Consider the following 16,062-nt stretch of genomic DNA (forward strand, 5'->3'; position numbering starts at 1 on the left):
TTAAAAAAAAAAAAGGATGACGGGTAAGTGCTCAAAAAGAAGCCAACCCAGATCAGAAAGTAGCTGTTCTGATCTTCTCAAACTAATAGTTACAGGGAGATGGTGAATGAAAATCATTTTTTATTTTCCATTATCTAATTTTCTATGCATCTATCACTCCAAAAATGTTACTAGGAGGTGACCCAGAAAGCATCCCCTGATAATCAGATATTCACAGTGCAACTGGAACGTCATGTTCTAGAGCTTTATGTAATTATTACAGAATCTCTTCATTGCTCCTCTTAACTCCACAGTGCAATGCATTCATGTCTTTAAAATGCCTACAACCACCTCAGGAAGCGCTGTTCATGAAAGCCAGACCTGTGGTGGTTCACTCTAAAATTGTACCTCCTCTCCTCTAAGGGCATCATGGCTGCTATCATTCCTTCCTTCATTTATTTAGTAACATTTAGTAAGTTTACTATGGCAAAGGTGGTTAAGAAGTGGAGAACAATGGGGCTAGGAAGGTGGCTCAGTAGTAGAGCGCTTGCCTTGCATGCATGAGGCCCTGGGTTCAATTCCTCAGCACCACATAAGAAAAAAGCCGGAAGTGGCGCTGTGACTCAAGTGGTAGAGCGCTAGCCTTGAGCTGAAGAGCTGAGGGACAGCACCCAGACCCAGAGTTCAGGCCCCACAACCGGACCCAAAAAGAAAAAAAAAAGTGGAGAACAATACATAAAACAAATGATGTGCTATTCCTTTCACCAAGATTCTATAGCTCATCCATTCTTGGAGAAAGCACCCAGTAGCCACAGAAATCACTTTAGCTCACTTCATATTATTGATGTCTCAGCTGATCCTTTGAAACCCTGACTCTAATACTAATATCTTCAAAGCACCTGAAGCTGAGGATGAAGCTGTTCTTGAAATCAAAACATTTGAAGATGTTCTTGAAGAGCCAGAAATACCACCCATGAAAGGTACCTTTCACCTCTAAGCAGAAGTGGAAGAAGAATCATCTGCACTTTGACTTCAATCTAAGATTTTTTTCTAACACTCTTCCTAACTCCTAAATACGTAATTTTACTAATAACTTTCAGGACCCGAAGCTCCACAATTAGTTCCCTCTGTATAGAAAACATTATAGCTATTCCTGCCCAAACATAAATCCTTCTTCTAAAAATATGCTTGGCACAAATACAATCCTGCCTGTCCAGGAAGGATTGGTTCCAGGAAATCCCTTCCCTATTGTGAATTCCAAAATCTATAGATGTACTATTTCTTTACACAAAATGACACAGCATTTACATATAACCCATGCAGTGCTTCCCTATACTGTGCAACATTTTTCAGATTATTTACAACAGCCAAAACAATGTAATTACTATGTAAATAGTTCTTACAATGTTCAGGCACTAATTGCAAGGAAATATTATAGGTACGGATTCAGTACAGATGTAATGTTTCCATCTACAGTTGGTTGAATGAGGATGTAGAAGACTGACTCTACCATGAGAGTGCAGGGTATCTTAAGAACTTCCTTGTAGGCTGAAGTAGGAAGAGATCCTCTTAAGGATGCTTGGACGAAGCACCCTGTAGCCATAGAAATCACTTTAGGTCTGTAGAATAGTTTATTGATGGAGCAAAGGGGGTGGGGGAAAGACCAGACACTGTTTTAAAGCTACATTTGCTGACATCATGGCTACTGATTTCATTCATCATTTTAAGTTTTCAATATGAAATACTAATATCTTTCAAGTGCCTGAAGCACCTCAAGAAGTTCTGCCTGCAACGAGAGCTCCATCCAAGAAAACAGAAGCTCCTTCAGCTAAAGGTACAAGTCTCGAAGCTCTCAGGCTCAACAAGTAGCTCTAGCAATTCTGAAAATATTATACTGTTCCTAGTCATTTTCATACTACTAAATGTAAAAATACTAATTTCTTAAAGTGACCGAAATGCATCAAGAAACTGTCCCTGAAAAGAAGATGTTTGGGATTCCTCACAAACCTGAAGTTCTTTCAGATGAAGGTATATCTTACTGGAAGTTTAACAGGGAGGAAAAATGCCTCATTCCTGTCTAAGTGCTTCCTATTTGTTTTGATTCATTTCACTCCGAAATGTAAAAATATCAATACTCTTATTTTCATACATGATAGGGAGGTAGGGGAGACAGAAAATCTTGGAAATGTTTGTGACGTGTGTGTCATTCATGTCTGTGTGGATTCCTTTGTCTTGAATGTAAATTTACTAATATCTTCAAAGTGCCTGAAGCTCCCAAAGAAGTGGCCCCTAAAAAGAAAACAAAAGAAGCTTGCATCTCAAAACCAAAAGCACCACCCAGTAAAGGTACTGGTTATTCCTGATTGGAGGTTCAGTGGAGGGAAGAATACCTCTTTTGTTTGTTCTTATAAATGTTGCAATGTGTCTGTTGGTCTTTGTACTTTCTAAGTGCAAAAAATACTAATATCTTTTAAGTGCCTGAGGCTCAAGAGATTGTCCCTTCAAAGAAACTGTCAGTGGTGCCTAAAAAGCCAGAAGCCCTACCTGTGACAGGTATTTGTCACTGTCCTGAAGCTTTCTAAGATCTAACTCTTCTGCCCTTGCAAGTACTTCATCCTAGTGGTCTTTAAAAATTCTAAGCATAATTTCACTAATCTCTTTAAGTGCCGGAAGTGCCGGAAGAAGTTGTCCCTCAGAAGAAAGTACTTGCGGTATCTCCTAAAAAGCCTGAAGCCCCACCTGCTAAAGGTAGACACCTTGATGTTACTGCATTTGATAGTGTCCACTCATCTTTACTCTGCCTAATTGTGAAAATACTAATATCTTTAAAGTACCTGAGGTGCCAAAGAAAGCCATCCCAGAAAAGAAGGTGCCAGAAGCTATCCCCCCAAAACCAGAAAGTCCACCTCTGGAAGGTAATGGCAGAACTACACAAGTTAGGAAGATAAATAACTACTCTTTTTACTAGAAAATTACATAAAACAATCAGGAAGTCTTATATTAAACGTCTTACCAAATAATACAGGAAAAGTATCAGTAGCTGTCTAAAATAACTTGATGAATGACTATCCAACATAAGCATGATTCTCATGTTTTCTAAGCATATGTTCTGTATTATTTTTGAAGTGCCTGAAGTGCCATCAAAGGAAGCCATCCCTGAAAAGAAAGTACCAGTGGCTCCTCCCAAAAAGCCTGAAGTTCCACCTCCTAAAGGTATGTACCATTACATATTGTTGATCATCTGTCTCAGAGGAAAGTATATCTAAGTGTCCACCACTCTCCTACATTGTATTTGCATGGATATATTGTCAATATACCCCCTTTATGGTTCTAACTAAACATACTAATATCTTCAAAGTTCCTGAAGCCCCTAAAGAAGTTGAACCTGAGAAGAAAGTATCTGTGGCTGTTCCCAAAAAAGCAGAAACCCCACCTGCTAAAGGTATTTACTCCCATTGCTACGTCAAGAAAATACCACATCTTATGTTCCCCACAGTCAAAAACTATGATTGTAAAACATATCTTCACAATTCATGAATTCTAAACCTACTAATATCTTTAAAGTGCCTGATGCTGCTCAAGAAGTTATTCCAGAAAAGAAAATCACTAGGAGACTGCCCAAAAAACAGGAAGTCCCATCTGTCACAGGTATATGTTAGCTAAACACTATTCTGCAGAAGAAATACCTCTTTCAGCTTGAAAATAAATGTACTCTATAGATCATCCTTAACCTAATTATAAAACTACTAATATCTTTCAAGTACCTGAAGTTCCTCAAGAAATTGTCCCAGAAAAGACCAGACCAATGGTGCCCCCTACAAAGCCAGAAGCCCCACCTGACACAGGTACTTGTCAGCTCTCCTTATTCTGCAGAAAAAAAAAAAATCATTTCATGAAAACAAGTGTAGATCTTTGCTCTTCAAAAAAATCTAAGTGTGAAATTGCCAATATCTTTCAAGAATCTGAAGTTTCCCAAGAAATTGTCCCTGAAAAGAAAAAGCCCGTGGTGCCTGCTAAAAAGCCAGAAGCCCCTCCTGTCACAGGTACTTGTCAGCTCTCCTTATTTTGCAGAAGAAATAGCTCTTCCATCTTAAACATAAATGTATCGTGTTGGTCTTCATTAACCTAAATGTACAACTACTAATATCTTTCAAGTGCCTGAAGTTCCTCAAGAAGTTGTCCCAGAAAAGAAAGCCCCCAGGGTACTGCCCAAGAAACAGGAAGCCCCACCTGCCACAGGTATATGTCAGATGAGCATTATTCTGCAGAACCAATCATTTTTATTTGAAAATAGATACAGTCCATTGCTAATATAAAGCCTAAGCATAAAAAACTACCTATATCTTTTAAGTGCCTGAAGTTCCCCAAGCCATTGTCCCTGAAAAGAATAGACTGGCACCTCCTAAAAAGCCAGAAGCCCCTCCTGTCACAGGCACTTGCCACCAGTTTTTATTCAGTCAAAGAAATATCATTTTTAACTTAAAAACAAATGTAGTATATTGCTGTTCAGCACTCTAAATGTGAAACTACAAATATCTTTCAAGTGCCTGATGCTATTCAAGAAGCTATTCCAGAAAAGAAAACCCCCAGGGCATTGCCAAAAAAACAGGAAGCCCCTGCTGTCACAGGTATATGTCAACTAAACATTATTCTGCAGAAGAGATGCCTCTTCACTTTTGAACATAAATGTAGTCTCTTGGTCTTTATTAACCTAAACATAAAACTACTAATATCTTTTAAGTGCCTGAAGCACCGCAAGAAATTCTCCCAGAAGAGCAAAGACCTGTAGTGTCTCATAAAAACACAGAAGTCCTGCCTGTCCCAGGTACTTGTCACCTGTTCTTTCTTTTTTTTATTTTTTATTTTTATTTTTTTATTGTGAAAATACTGTACAGAGAGGTTACAATTACATGGGTAAGATAAAGAGTACATTTCTTATCAAGCCTTGTAGCCTCCTCCTTTGTTCTGTAGAAGAACTATCTTTCCATCTTGAAGATAAATGTATTGTGTTGGTCTTCATTAATCTAAATGTAAAACTACTAATATCTTTCAAGTGCCTGAAGTTCCTCAAGAAATTGTCCCAGAAAAGAAAAAGCCAGTGGTGCCCCCTACAAAGCCAGAAGCCCCTCCTGTCACAGGTACTTGTCAGCTCTCCTTATTTTGCAGAAGAAATAGCTCTTCCATCTTGAAAATAAATGTATTGTGTTGGTCTTCATTAACCTAAATGTACAACTACTAATATCTTTCAAGTGCCTGAAGTTCCTCAAGAAGTTGTCCCAGAAAAGAAAACCCCCAGGGTACTGCCCAAGAAACAGGAAGCCCCACCTGCCACAGGTATATGTCAGATGAGCATTATTCTGCAGAACCAATCATTTTTATTTGAAAATAGATACAGTCCATTGCTAATATAAAGCCTAAGCATAAAAAACTACCTATATCTTTTAAGTGCCTGAAGTTCCCCAAGCCATTGTCCCTGAAAAGAAAAGACTGGCACCTCCTAAAAAGCCAGAAGCCCCACCTGTCACAGGTATTTGTCACTTGTCCCTATTCTACAGAAAAAATATTATTTCATGAAAACAAGTGTAAGCCATTGATCTTCAAAATATCTAAGTATAAAATTGTTACTATCTTTCAAGAATCTGAAGTTCCCCCAGAAATTGTCCCTGAAAAGAAAAAACCAGTGGTGCCTGCCAAAAAGCCCGAAGCCCCTCCTGTCACAGGTATATGTCAACTAAACATTATTCTGCAGAAGAGATGCCTCTTCTCTTTTGAACATAAATGTAGTCTCTTGGTCTTTATTAACCTAAACATAAAACTACTAATATCTTTCAAGTGCCTGAAGCACCCCAAGAAATTCTCCCAGAAGAGCAAAGACCTGTAGTGTCTCATAAAAACACAGAAGTCCTGCCTGTCCCAGGTACTTGTCACCTGTTCTTTCTGTAGAAGAAACTCTCTTTCCATCTTGAAAATAAATGAATTGTATTGGTCTTCATTAACCTAAATGTACAACTACTAATATCTTTCAAGTGCCTGAAGTTCCTCAAGAAGTTGTCCCAGAAAAGAAAACCCCCAGGGTACTGCCCAAGAAACAGGAAGCCCCACCTGCCACAGGTATATGTCAGATGAGCATTATTCTGCAGAACCAATCATTTTTGTTTGAAAATAGATACAGTCCATTGCTAATATAAAGCCCAAGAATAAAACTACCTATATCTTTTAAGTGCCTGAAGTTCCCCAGGAAATTGTCCCTGAAAAGAAAAGACTGGCGCCTCCTAAAAAGCCGGAAGTCCCACCCGTCACAGGTACTTGTCACCTGTGTTTATTCCTCCACAGAAATACTCTTACAGCTTGAAAATTAACATATTCCATTCCTATTCAAAAATCTAAGTGTACAATTACTAATATTTTCAAGTGGCTGAAATTCCTCAAGAAATTGTCCCTGAAAAGAAAAAGCCAGTGGTGCCTGCCAAAAAGCCAGAAGCCCCTCCAGTCACAGGTACCTGCCACCTGTTTACATTCTGTTCCATCTTGATAACAGTTTTAGTCCTTTGTTCTTTCTTAACTAATGGTAAAACTACTGATCATTTTCAAGTGCCTGATGCTACTGAAGAAGTTGTCCCAGAAATGAAACCTCCCACAGCCCCACCCAAAAAAACAGAAGCCCCACCCATCACAGGTATTTCTTACCCTACCCTTCAGAAGTTGCTCTCCTCCTCTTGGAAATGCTTTTAGCCTGTTTACCTCACTGACCTAACAAAATAAAAACTACTAATATCTTTCAAGCACCTGAAGTTCTCCAAGAAATTATTCCTGAGGAGAAAAAACCAGTGGTGATTCCTAAAAAGCCAGAAGCCCCACCTGTCACAGGTATTTGTCACCAAACTTATTCTGCAGAAGAAATACCTCTTCCATTTTGAAAATAAATGCAGTGTATTGGTCTCATTAACCTAAATGTGAAATTACTAATATCTTTCAAGTGCCTGAAGTTCCCCAAGAAGCTGTCCCTGAAAAGAAAAAGCCAGTGGTGCCTGCTAAAAAGCCCGAAGCACCACCTGTCACAGGTACTTGTCCCTGACCCTGGGTTTTATCAGTCCTAAGTCTTCTCTTGAAAATTCTTTGGTCTATTGCTATCCATAAGCCCTAAATATAACTTCACTAATATCTTTTAAGTACCTGAAGCACCCAAAGAAGTTGTTCCAGAAAAGAAAGTACATGTGGTTCCCCCTAAAAAGCCAGAAGTTCCACCTGCTAAAGGTATTTGTCACTGACTTTAAGCTATATGCCATCTGACTCTTCTGCTCTTGAAAACAGTTTGGTCTATTGGTCTTTGTAAGTCTTAAGTATAATTTTACTAATATCTTTTAAGTGCCAGAGCCTCCCAAAGAAGCTCCTGAGAAGAAAGTACTTGTGACTCCACCTAAAAAGCCAGAAGTTCCACCTGTGAAAGGTATTTACCACTGACTTCAGGCATTACAAGATCCAGGTCTTGTACTTTGGAAAATATTTTGGTCTATTGGTCTTCAGGAGTCCTAATGTAATTTCACTAATCTCTTTTAAGTGCCTGAAGTTCCCACAGAAGCTGTCCCTGAAAAGAAAGTGTCTGTGGTGCCTCCTAAAATACCTGAATCACCACCTGTGAAAGGTAGTCACCCCATTGTCACTGTGCTTGATAGTGTCCACTTGTCTTTGCTGTCTAATCATGAAAACACTAATATCTTTAAAGTACCTGAGATGTCACAGAAGGCTCTCCCTGAAAAGAAGGTACCAGAAGCTATTCCCCACAAACCAGAAAGTCCTCCTCCTGAAGGTAATAATGAAACTATTAAAAAAAAAAAAAAAGAACTAGTATCTTTTAAAAGATTAAAATGTCTGCTTTGTGTTACAAAAATCTTTTTTTGCAAACTATGCTGTACGTGTTAGTCAATTTTAGTATTAAAACGAGCTGGTATCTTTAAAGTGTATGAGGAGCCTGAGGAAATTGTTCCAGAAGAGCCTCCAGAAGAAACTGTGGAAGAGCCAGTGCCTGCTGCACCCCCCAAAGGTACATAGCAAACTGCTAGGACACCTCAGCCCGTCTCACCCCAACTCTTGTCTTCCCAATTTTGGACCTGATGAGCTTTCAAACTTCTCCTCAAAGCTTCTAAAGTATCAACCCTAATTATCTTTAGTGCCAGTGCCACCCAAGAAGCCCATTCCTGAAAAGAAAGCACCACCTGTCATTGCCAAGAAACCTCAACCACCAGCAGCCAAAGGTATTTTCTCTCTGCTTCTGACTTCTTACAGACAAAACATCTGTCTTTAAAATAACACATTCCACTGTTCTACTTATGTCTGTACATCATTAGAACTCTGAGCTAAAGACTACTAATATCTCTTAAAGTGCCCGAGGAGCCCAAGGAAGTGGTTCCTGAAAAGAAGGTGCCTCGTGTGGTCCCCAAGAAGCCAGAGGTGCCGCCTGCAAAAGGTATCTATGACAGTCTTCTAACTGATGGAGGTGGAAACAGCCTCAAACTCTTTTTGATAAAGTGTTTTGTTCTGTGTAAATGTAATGAATGTTCACTGGTCATTGTTTATAATGTTAAAATACTAATATCTTTAAAGTGCCTGAAGTTCCAAAAGAAGTTGTTCCAGAAAAGAAAATAGCTGTTCCCCCAAAGCCAGAAGTCCCAGCAGCTAAAGGTATCTGTTACTAATAGGGTTCTGCAGAAAATTGTTGTTTGGTCCCAAGTGTCACCTGTTAATAAATTCTTTGCTAATCTTCTCACATTTGTAACTACCAAACTGCTGTTTAGGAATTTTAGGGTTTGTATGTTTTAAAAGAAAAAATCACCACTTTAATAAAAACAGATTTATTTATTACTCACATTTGAAGGTTCCTAACATCACTCTGAATCTTTGAGATGTCATTTTCCTCTCCCATAGAGATCAGGATTCAAGGGCACAACACTGACAGTGTTGTGACTTTTGCTCTTGGGTCTTTCCCTGAGTTGTTTTTTAACAAACTGTAAAGTAAAAGTGTTGTAAAACTTCATGTGTTGTCAACGATCCTTTAATAAAACTAACTAATATCTTTAAAGTGCCAGAGGTGCCAAAGAAACCTGTCATAGAAGAGAAGCCAGTGGTTCCTGTTCCAAAGAAAGTGGAGCCTCCTCCCCCAGAAGGTACACATAAGACCATTGCTAAGATGCTACTTGGGATTACTCTTCATCCAAGCTTTGTTCCTCTTCCTTTCGAACACTTCATCTCTTGGTCATTTTCTGTTCTTTGTCTTACTTAATTATTTTCTACTAGCTCTGATCTCAAATATATTCTGGCATTCAGTCAGCTCTGTCTACCCAGGTGCCAGTAAAATATATTCTACAAAGCTTCTGTAAAGTACACAGAAAGTCATAGGGGAGAATTCATGAGTGTCGATGCCACTAACCACCAAAATGGCTTTCCAAGCCTTCAAACCAATAGACACAGAAGTCTGTGCAAATAAGATAGATTTCATATTAACAAAAAATAAGAGTGGGGGAGGTAGGAGAGGGAAGGGATAGTGGGAGGAAAACAAAGGAGGGAGTAACAATGCCCGACAAGAAATATACTCATTACCTTACTGATGTAACTGTAACCTCTCTGTGCAGCATCTTTACAAGAACATAAATTTAAAAAAATAAGAGAAGAAATCAAGATTGCTACTTAATTCCTTGGTATTATGTGCATTTTAGAGTTTTGTCCCACACACTGAAATAAAATTCACTGATATCTTTAAAGTGTATGAAGAACCTGAGGAAATTGCTCCCGAAGAGGAAGTACCAATTCCGGTAGAAGAAGAAGCTCCAATTATCGAAGAAGAGGAAGAGCCAGAAGCCCCACCTCCACCAGGTACAAGGCATTATTATCTACTACTGGAGAAAATACATTCATTGGATTTTCATGTTTATAATATATCTTACATAAGGTAAAATATCCATCCTCTGTCTCCTGGCTTGAAATTTACCTTCTTTGATGAGTACAAGAGCTATTTTCACACATAAAACTTTGGTCCTATGGACTTCTACAATGTACACTTCAAAGAAATATCAGTGCTATGTTTCATTTGTTAATTTAACTTGTTCTTGTAATCATTTGACTCTAAAAGAAATTCCTATCCTTCAAGTGCCCGAAGAGCCCAAGAAGATTGTCCCAGAGAAGAAAGTTCCTGTCATCAAAAAACCAGAAGCTCCACCTCCTAAAGGTACTTATGTTTTTAAAGTAAAACTTTGTGTCACTTTTGCATGCTACCTCAAATTCACACTCTTTCTTTAGTGTGTTTTCTGCTGTATTATGTATTTGTTAACTGTTATCTATATGTCATGGTGTTAGACTTATAAAATTAATGTGAATATATTACATCTTATAATTCTTACAATTTAATGCTACTAATATCTTTGAAGTACCTGAGATGCCAAAGAAAGTTGTCCCAGTGAAGAAAGTCCCAATTGTTAAGAAGCCAGAACCACCAGCAGTGGAAGGTATTCATTTACATCATCCTTGATTTCATAATTCTTCAAATTCTTCAAATGGTGCCCAAGAAGTTGTCCTTTATGTTATTGTAACCTAGGACAAAAATGTACTCATTTGTTTGCATTAATTTTAATGATACAATATTACAGAATTTTTTATTCTTAACATTTTTAAATGTTTTCACATACTCTTTTTAAAACAAAACTAATATCTTCAAAGCACCTGAATTGCCCAAGAAACTTGTTCCAGTAAAGAAAGAAGAGCCTGTGCCTGTTACTAAAAAGCCAAAAGTCCTGCCAGAAAAAGGTATCTACCAAGAAGAAATATATGAGCATTTAAGTATTTTATAATAATAGTTCTTAAAGCAAGAGATACTATATATGCAATTATACATGAGTCACATTTCATAGAAAGAAGGGGGAAATGATGAAGGCCAAGAGAAACTAAGACAGATGGGGAAGGAAAATATAAGTGGAAGTCATGAGGTGACCCAGTACAAGACTATAAGTGTAGGGCTCAGTTCAGCTTATTTATTTAAATGTTGTCATTAACAAGAAACTACTTTAGAAAATAAGACTTTAGAAATGTAGGTATGACTCAAGTGGTAGAGTGCCAGCTTTGAGATATAAAGCCAAGCAAAGGTGAGAAGACCTAAGTTGTAGCTCAAGTCCCAGCATGAATAAAATAAGAATTTAAGACTTAATCTTTTCTTCAAACAGCTCTGTTCAGAGAAATGATAACTCTAATACAAGTGTAGTGGGTAATAACATTTCCAAACAGTACGAGAATCAGCGTATAGAAACAGAGGCATCATAGAAGCTGTATAGAAGTTGAAATTGGGAAAATAGTACCTTAGGCAAAGTCAAAATATATTGAAAGGCAGAGTATCTAGGAGCACTGTCCAGTAAATGTAACATAATTTAAGTATGGACTGGTTGTAGAATATCTTGAAAGATACTGCTAGATAGAAAGAAAGTGATTCTATGTGACATTCTTTGAATGACAATAGAAGACTTGGACTCTATACTTCGTGCACAGGCTATGAAGCTTCAAAAGTTTCGAAAGAAGGGTACAAAAGCAATAGGATTTGGGCTGTATAGAGATAAATGGCTCAAGCTACTGAAAGTGATCATAGTAAAAGATGCCATACCTCAGAAACCAATTTCCTCCATGAACTTTTGTAAAATGAAGGTCTCTACCTTCCTTCTCTTTGCAAAATCTTGCACATCTTCTTCTAAATCCTAAATAGTAAAGTAAATCAATATTTTTTAAGTGCCTGAAGTACCCAAGAAAATTGAAAAACTCATCCCAGAAAAGGAAGTGTCTGTTCCTATGCCTAAAGAACCAGAAGCTCCAAGTACTCCAGGTACATGGCCATCTTATACATCTTGGAAAGATGACACTAATCTTCATTTCTTCATCATCTTGTTTTAGCTATCCGTGTGTGTGTGTGTGTGTGTGTGTGTGTGTGTGTGTGTGTGTGTGTGTGATGAATTTATCCATTGTCTGTCTCATTTATTGATGTTATGATAAATAATAGAGACAAGAGATAGTAAATGGATACGTTGCAGCTTAGCATTTGCAGTGTTTTTCTGAGTAGAGCCTAATATAAAATACTGTTTTTTAAGTTGAAGAGACTCCTGAAGAAATAATATATGAAGAAAAAACAACCATAACCATTGGTAGAAAAGAGACTCCCCCTGTGGAAGGTATATACTTATACAAATATATCTTTTGAAATCTCTCAAAAATTTTCATTAGGGATACAAAACTTTTTGTCTATATGATAACTATTCCTACTAGAAAGTATAGTTAAAAAGTATTCGAGTACTTGTTGAATAACTTCATTTTTCAAATGTTATACTTCTATTAAATTAGAATCTTTAATGTTGATATTCTCAGTAACTAACGTTGCTTGAAGCAAATTTAGAATAATTGCATTGGATCTTCAAATGATTACCCAGTAATAAATTTTAAGTCATCTTATCTGCAATCCACATGCATGGAAATAATATCACTGTTAATAGAAAACTCAACTATAAGAAATGAAAACCTTCCCTCTTTTTCTAAAAAATAGCTGCACAAATTGTGTATTTTGTCTGTGTGACTATAATCTTTGCATCTATGTAAAATTTGTATGAGTCTGTGTAAAGTTTATGTTACAATCTTATATCCTTTATGAACATTCTTTAAAGAACGTGAAATACAAAAAGTTATTGAAACTGAAGAACCTCAGCTTGAACCCACACCTGAACCTGAACCTGAACCTGAACCCGAACCACAGCCAGAAGAAATAGCAGTGCAAGGTATCAATTAGCTGGACATAAAACTTCATCATCATATTCTTCATTTTGAATTGTCTATAGTTTATGTTGTTTCTACATGTTAGGAGGTCTCTTTACATTTGTATGTGGTATGTTGAATGTGTAAATCTTATTTGTATGTTGCCATGTAATTTGAACTACTTATACCATGTTAACATGGTTTATTTGGAGACTTCTTATGTTGTGTCTTTGTTGTGTTCTTATAACTTATGTACAGGTGTTGACGTTTTTGTGTTTTATGTTGGACACATTTTTTTATGTTGGACACCAAATTACATATCAAAAAGTAGACTTTTTACTTCAAATATATTTAAATTTCTACCAAATACAGAATGTGCAAATTAAAATATACTGGTACTAACACTTCTGAAATACTTTTTCAAGAACCTGAACCTGAAAAGAAGGTTATTGAGAAACCAAAACTTAAACCAAGACCCCCAGCTCCAGCTCCTGCTCCACCTAAGGAAGATATAAAGGAGAAAATGTTCCAACTTAAAGGTATAAAGTACCACTTTCAAAGCCTTAATAACCTGCTTCACACTTGTGTTCAGCCAACTGAAGTGCTTGCAAGAAATCTATGATTTTTGGAAGTATACTTTTCGACATGATTGTGCTATGAGAATTGCATGGGACCATGGGTATCTGCTGCTCCAAGGACCCTGAGTTGCCTTGTCAAGTCATGCCTGCTGCCCTAACGTCAGTTGTTGTTACTCTAATCATTGTGCCTGGCATCTGCCTATAGAGGCTATCCAGCTAACCTTTTTACGTGGGAGAAATATCTTCTTTATTTCAAAGCCTCATTGCTATGCATATCTTGAAATCTTAAGCATGTGAAACATGTAAGAAATCTTTGCAAGCTACTTTAACATTGCAGTAATAAAATTATATAAATGCCAAAACTTCTCCTAAAATTACGTTTTAAATATACTATAATATATTGTGGTGTCTAAAATAGATGATGTGGGTTTATATACCCTCCCCCCCACACACACACATACCTGTCACGGCTGCTCCCATTTTCCTTCTTGTCTGTTTTGGGGTTTTTTGTTGTTTATAAAACCTAGTTATGTTCTCTGGTCGTTCGCAGGATGCTTGCAAGTCATGTTTCTGGATACATTTGTTATCTAGCATCTCTTTTCATTATTGAGCTTCCCTTCAATCATTCTGTGTTTTGATGTTCTCATTTTTCTTTTAATTTATGCAGTATTGCCTAATTTTTTAATAACCACATCTGTAGGTCTGAATTAAATTGGAAAAAACATATTATTTTATTTTCCTAAACAGCCATCTTGTTGGTAATATTAACATATTTCCCAATTTAAATGAAATTAGCTATCTTCTATAGGCATTTTTCTCAAACTTTCTTGTGTACCTACAGAGCCAGAATCTAAGCTCTTGCTTCGAGCCATTCTTGCCCCTTCACAACTAGGTTGGATGTAGACAAATGGGTGTTGGAGACCTCTCAAAGTGTCACCTATCTATTGAAATCTATTGATACTCTTTGAAGGCAACCACTTAAATACATCTCCCTTACTATAAAACTTATAATCAAGGAAAACTTCTTTTTCTTATGAATAATTTTTTAAGCACCTTCCTTCTTTCTCAGGAAGTCTTAATTTAAAATTCAAGCTTGGAATGAAACTGTGGTCCATTTTCGTGCTTTCATGCTCCTTAGATGCTCATCAGTGGCTGTTCTTGGCTGTGATTATTGCTTTCTGGTTGTAGGCAAAGATTGATTTTGAGTACAAAATTAGTCATTTGCCTTGGATTAAATGCTTGAATAATCAAACTATGATCATATTCTTTAAAGCTGTTAAGAAGAAAGTTCCTGAAAAACCTGAAGTTCCAGAAAAAGTAGAGCCCACACCTCCTCCGAAAGGTATTTCACAGGCTGGAGAATTCATGCATATATACTAGCTCTTTGTCTGACTCTGCTCTCTCCCTGTCTTCACAGACTCTCTCTCTCCTCTCTCTCTCTCTCTCTCTCTCTCTCTCTCTCTCTCTCTCTCTCTCTCTCTCTCTTCTCTCTCTCACTTTTGCTCTCTCCCCCCTCTTCTCTCTCCCCCCTTCTCTTTCTCTCTCCCTCTCTCTCTTCTCTCTCCTTTTCTCTTTCTCTCCTTCTCTCTGTCTTCTCTCTGTTCTCCCTCTTTTTTCTCTCTCTCTCATTCTCCGCTCTCTCTCAATAATCAGAGGAGGAAACTTCTGTCATTCATTTCTTGTAGTTTTGTGGTTTTGTGGTCCTGGCTCATGTGTGTTGGTGTTTCCTTTGTCTCCCATCAATTTCATACATTATATGGATATTTGTCTCATTTCCATATACTTACTTGCATTTTTCTAAGCTTAAAAATATCATACTTTTACTGCTTAGCTGAAATTGATATCAGGAGACGTCTAGGTTAAAATGCTGAGGGGCTTTGAGGTTTTGCCTGGACAGAAGCATTTTAACCAGTGTGATAATCATTACAGGCCATGTCATCCTCCTTCGATACTACCAAACCATTCTCATTCTCATCAGTTCCAAGTTATTCCTTTAGATGCATCATTATCACTGCAGGTCATTTTCCAAAAGAATTTTTTTCTTTAATCTTTTCCCTGTCTAAAATTAGACCCTAAGAAAAATAAATTCTAAAAATATACAAATTATCTATTTGAAATAAAATTAATCTATCATGTTTAGTAGGTAGCAGTACCTCTCTGTTTATGCAATCAACATATTCAGACTCAGAAACTGAATCTGTCCTTAATTACTGTCATCTTTTAAAATCACTTATTTACCTTTCCTGGTTAATATAAAATATTTATATAAAAACCTTTTGTACTAGGTAATAACTAGCAAATATTCAACATTAACATAGCACATAATGACATATTATGGCTTTAAAAATGGAATCTCAGGCATCAATAAGATATTTTAAAGATAAAATATTAATAATATGGAGAAATTTATTCAGAAATAAATATTTAGAATGCTCATTATAGAATTAAAGCAAATGTGTATTTTGTTATTTCACAATATGTTCATTATATCATGGATTTCATCAATGAAAATAATCATGGAGAATATTGGTAATTTACAAATAGTATTGAAAGTAGGCACAATTGATCATGGATAAAAATGTAATATTTTTAGGGCTGGGAAGATAGCTCAGTGGTAGAGCGCTTGCCTTGCATGCCTGAGGCCCTGGGTTTGATTCCTCAGCACCACATAAGCAAAAAGAAAAAAGCCGCAAGTGGCGTGGCTCAAGTGGTAGAGTGCTAGCCTTGAGCTGAA

At 37.0% G+C, this 16,062-nt stretch overlaps 2 protein-coding genes across 2 annotated transcripts in view; both read left to right on the forward strand.

Moving 5' to 3' along the window:
- Positions 1 to 16,062, forward strand: part of LOC138825447 (titin) — a 201,988-nt gene that overhangs the window by 65,107 nt on the left and 120,819 nt on the right. The window contains exons 82-90 of the mRNA XM_070020028.1: positions 3,106 to 3,192; positions 8,148 to 8,231; positions 8,360 to 8,443; positions 8,581 to 8,658; positions 9,057 to 9,140; positions 9,736 to 9,846; positions 10,121 to 10,198; positions 13,176 to 13,289; positions 14,602 to 14,670. Of these exons, the coding sequence (XP_069876129.1) occupies positions 3,106 to 3,192; positions 8,148 to 8,231; positions 8,360 to 8,443; positions 8,581 to 8,658; positions 9,057 to 9,140; positions 9,736 to 9,846; positions 10,121 to 10,198; positions 13,176 to 13,289; positions 14,602 to 14,670 (789 nt within the window). The remainder of the gene's footprint in view (positions 1 to 3,105; positions 3,193 to 8,147; positions 8,232 to 8,359; positions 8,444 to 8,580; positions 8,659 to 9,056; positions 9,141 to 9,735; positions 9,847 to 10,120; positions 10,199 to 13,175; positions 13,290 to 14,601; positions 14,671 to 16,062) is intronic.
- LOC138809352 (uncharacterized) lies at positions 3,304 to 8,028 on the forward strand. Its single transcript, XM_069995902.1, has 20 exons — positions 3,304 to 3,421; positions 3,544 to 3,627; positions 3,741 to 3,824; positions 3,939 to 4,022; positions 4,135 to 4,218; positions 4,524 to 4,607; positions 4,721 to 4,804; positions 5,010 to 5,117; positions 5,230 to 5,313; positions 5,426 to 5,506; positions 5,616 to 5,699; positions 6,201 to 6,281; positions 6,392 to 6,475; positions 6,572 to 6,655; positions 6,763 to 6,846; positions 6,957 to 7,040; positions 7,150 to 7,233; positions 7,346 to 7,426; positions 7,538 to 7,786; positions 7,910 to 8,028. Exons 1-20 carry the CDS (start codon positions 3,304 to 3,306, stop codon positions 8,026 to 8,028), a joined length of 1,929 nt encoding a protein of 642 aa, XP_069852003.1.

Source organism: Dipodomys merriami, unplaced genomic scaffold (genome assembly GCF_024711535.1).
Source record: "Dipodomys merriami isolate MVZ:Mamm:240054 unplaced genomic scaffold, mDipMer1.0.p SCAF_1, whole genome shotgun sequence".
NCBI classification, from domain to species: domain Eukaryota; kingdom Metazoa; phylum Chordata; class Mammalia; order Rodentia; family Heteromyidae; genus Dipodomys; species Dipodomys merriami.

Bases quoted from the DNA above. Each gene is read 5' to 3' on its own strand.
- LOC138809352 (XM_069995902.1), top strand. From the start codon at position 3,304: ATGGTTCTAACTAAACATACTAATATCTTCAAAGTTCCTGAAGCCCCT. The intron at 7,234-7,345 runs GTATTTGTCACT...ATATCTTTTAAG, and splicing joins AGAAGTTCCACCTGCTAAAG to TGCCAGAGCCTCCCAAAGAA. The intron at 7,787-7,909 runs GTAATAATGAAA...AGTCAATTTTAG, and splicing joins AGAAAGTCCTCCTCCTGAAG to TATTAAAACGAGCTGGTATC.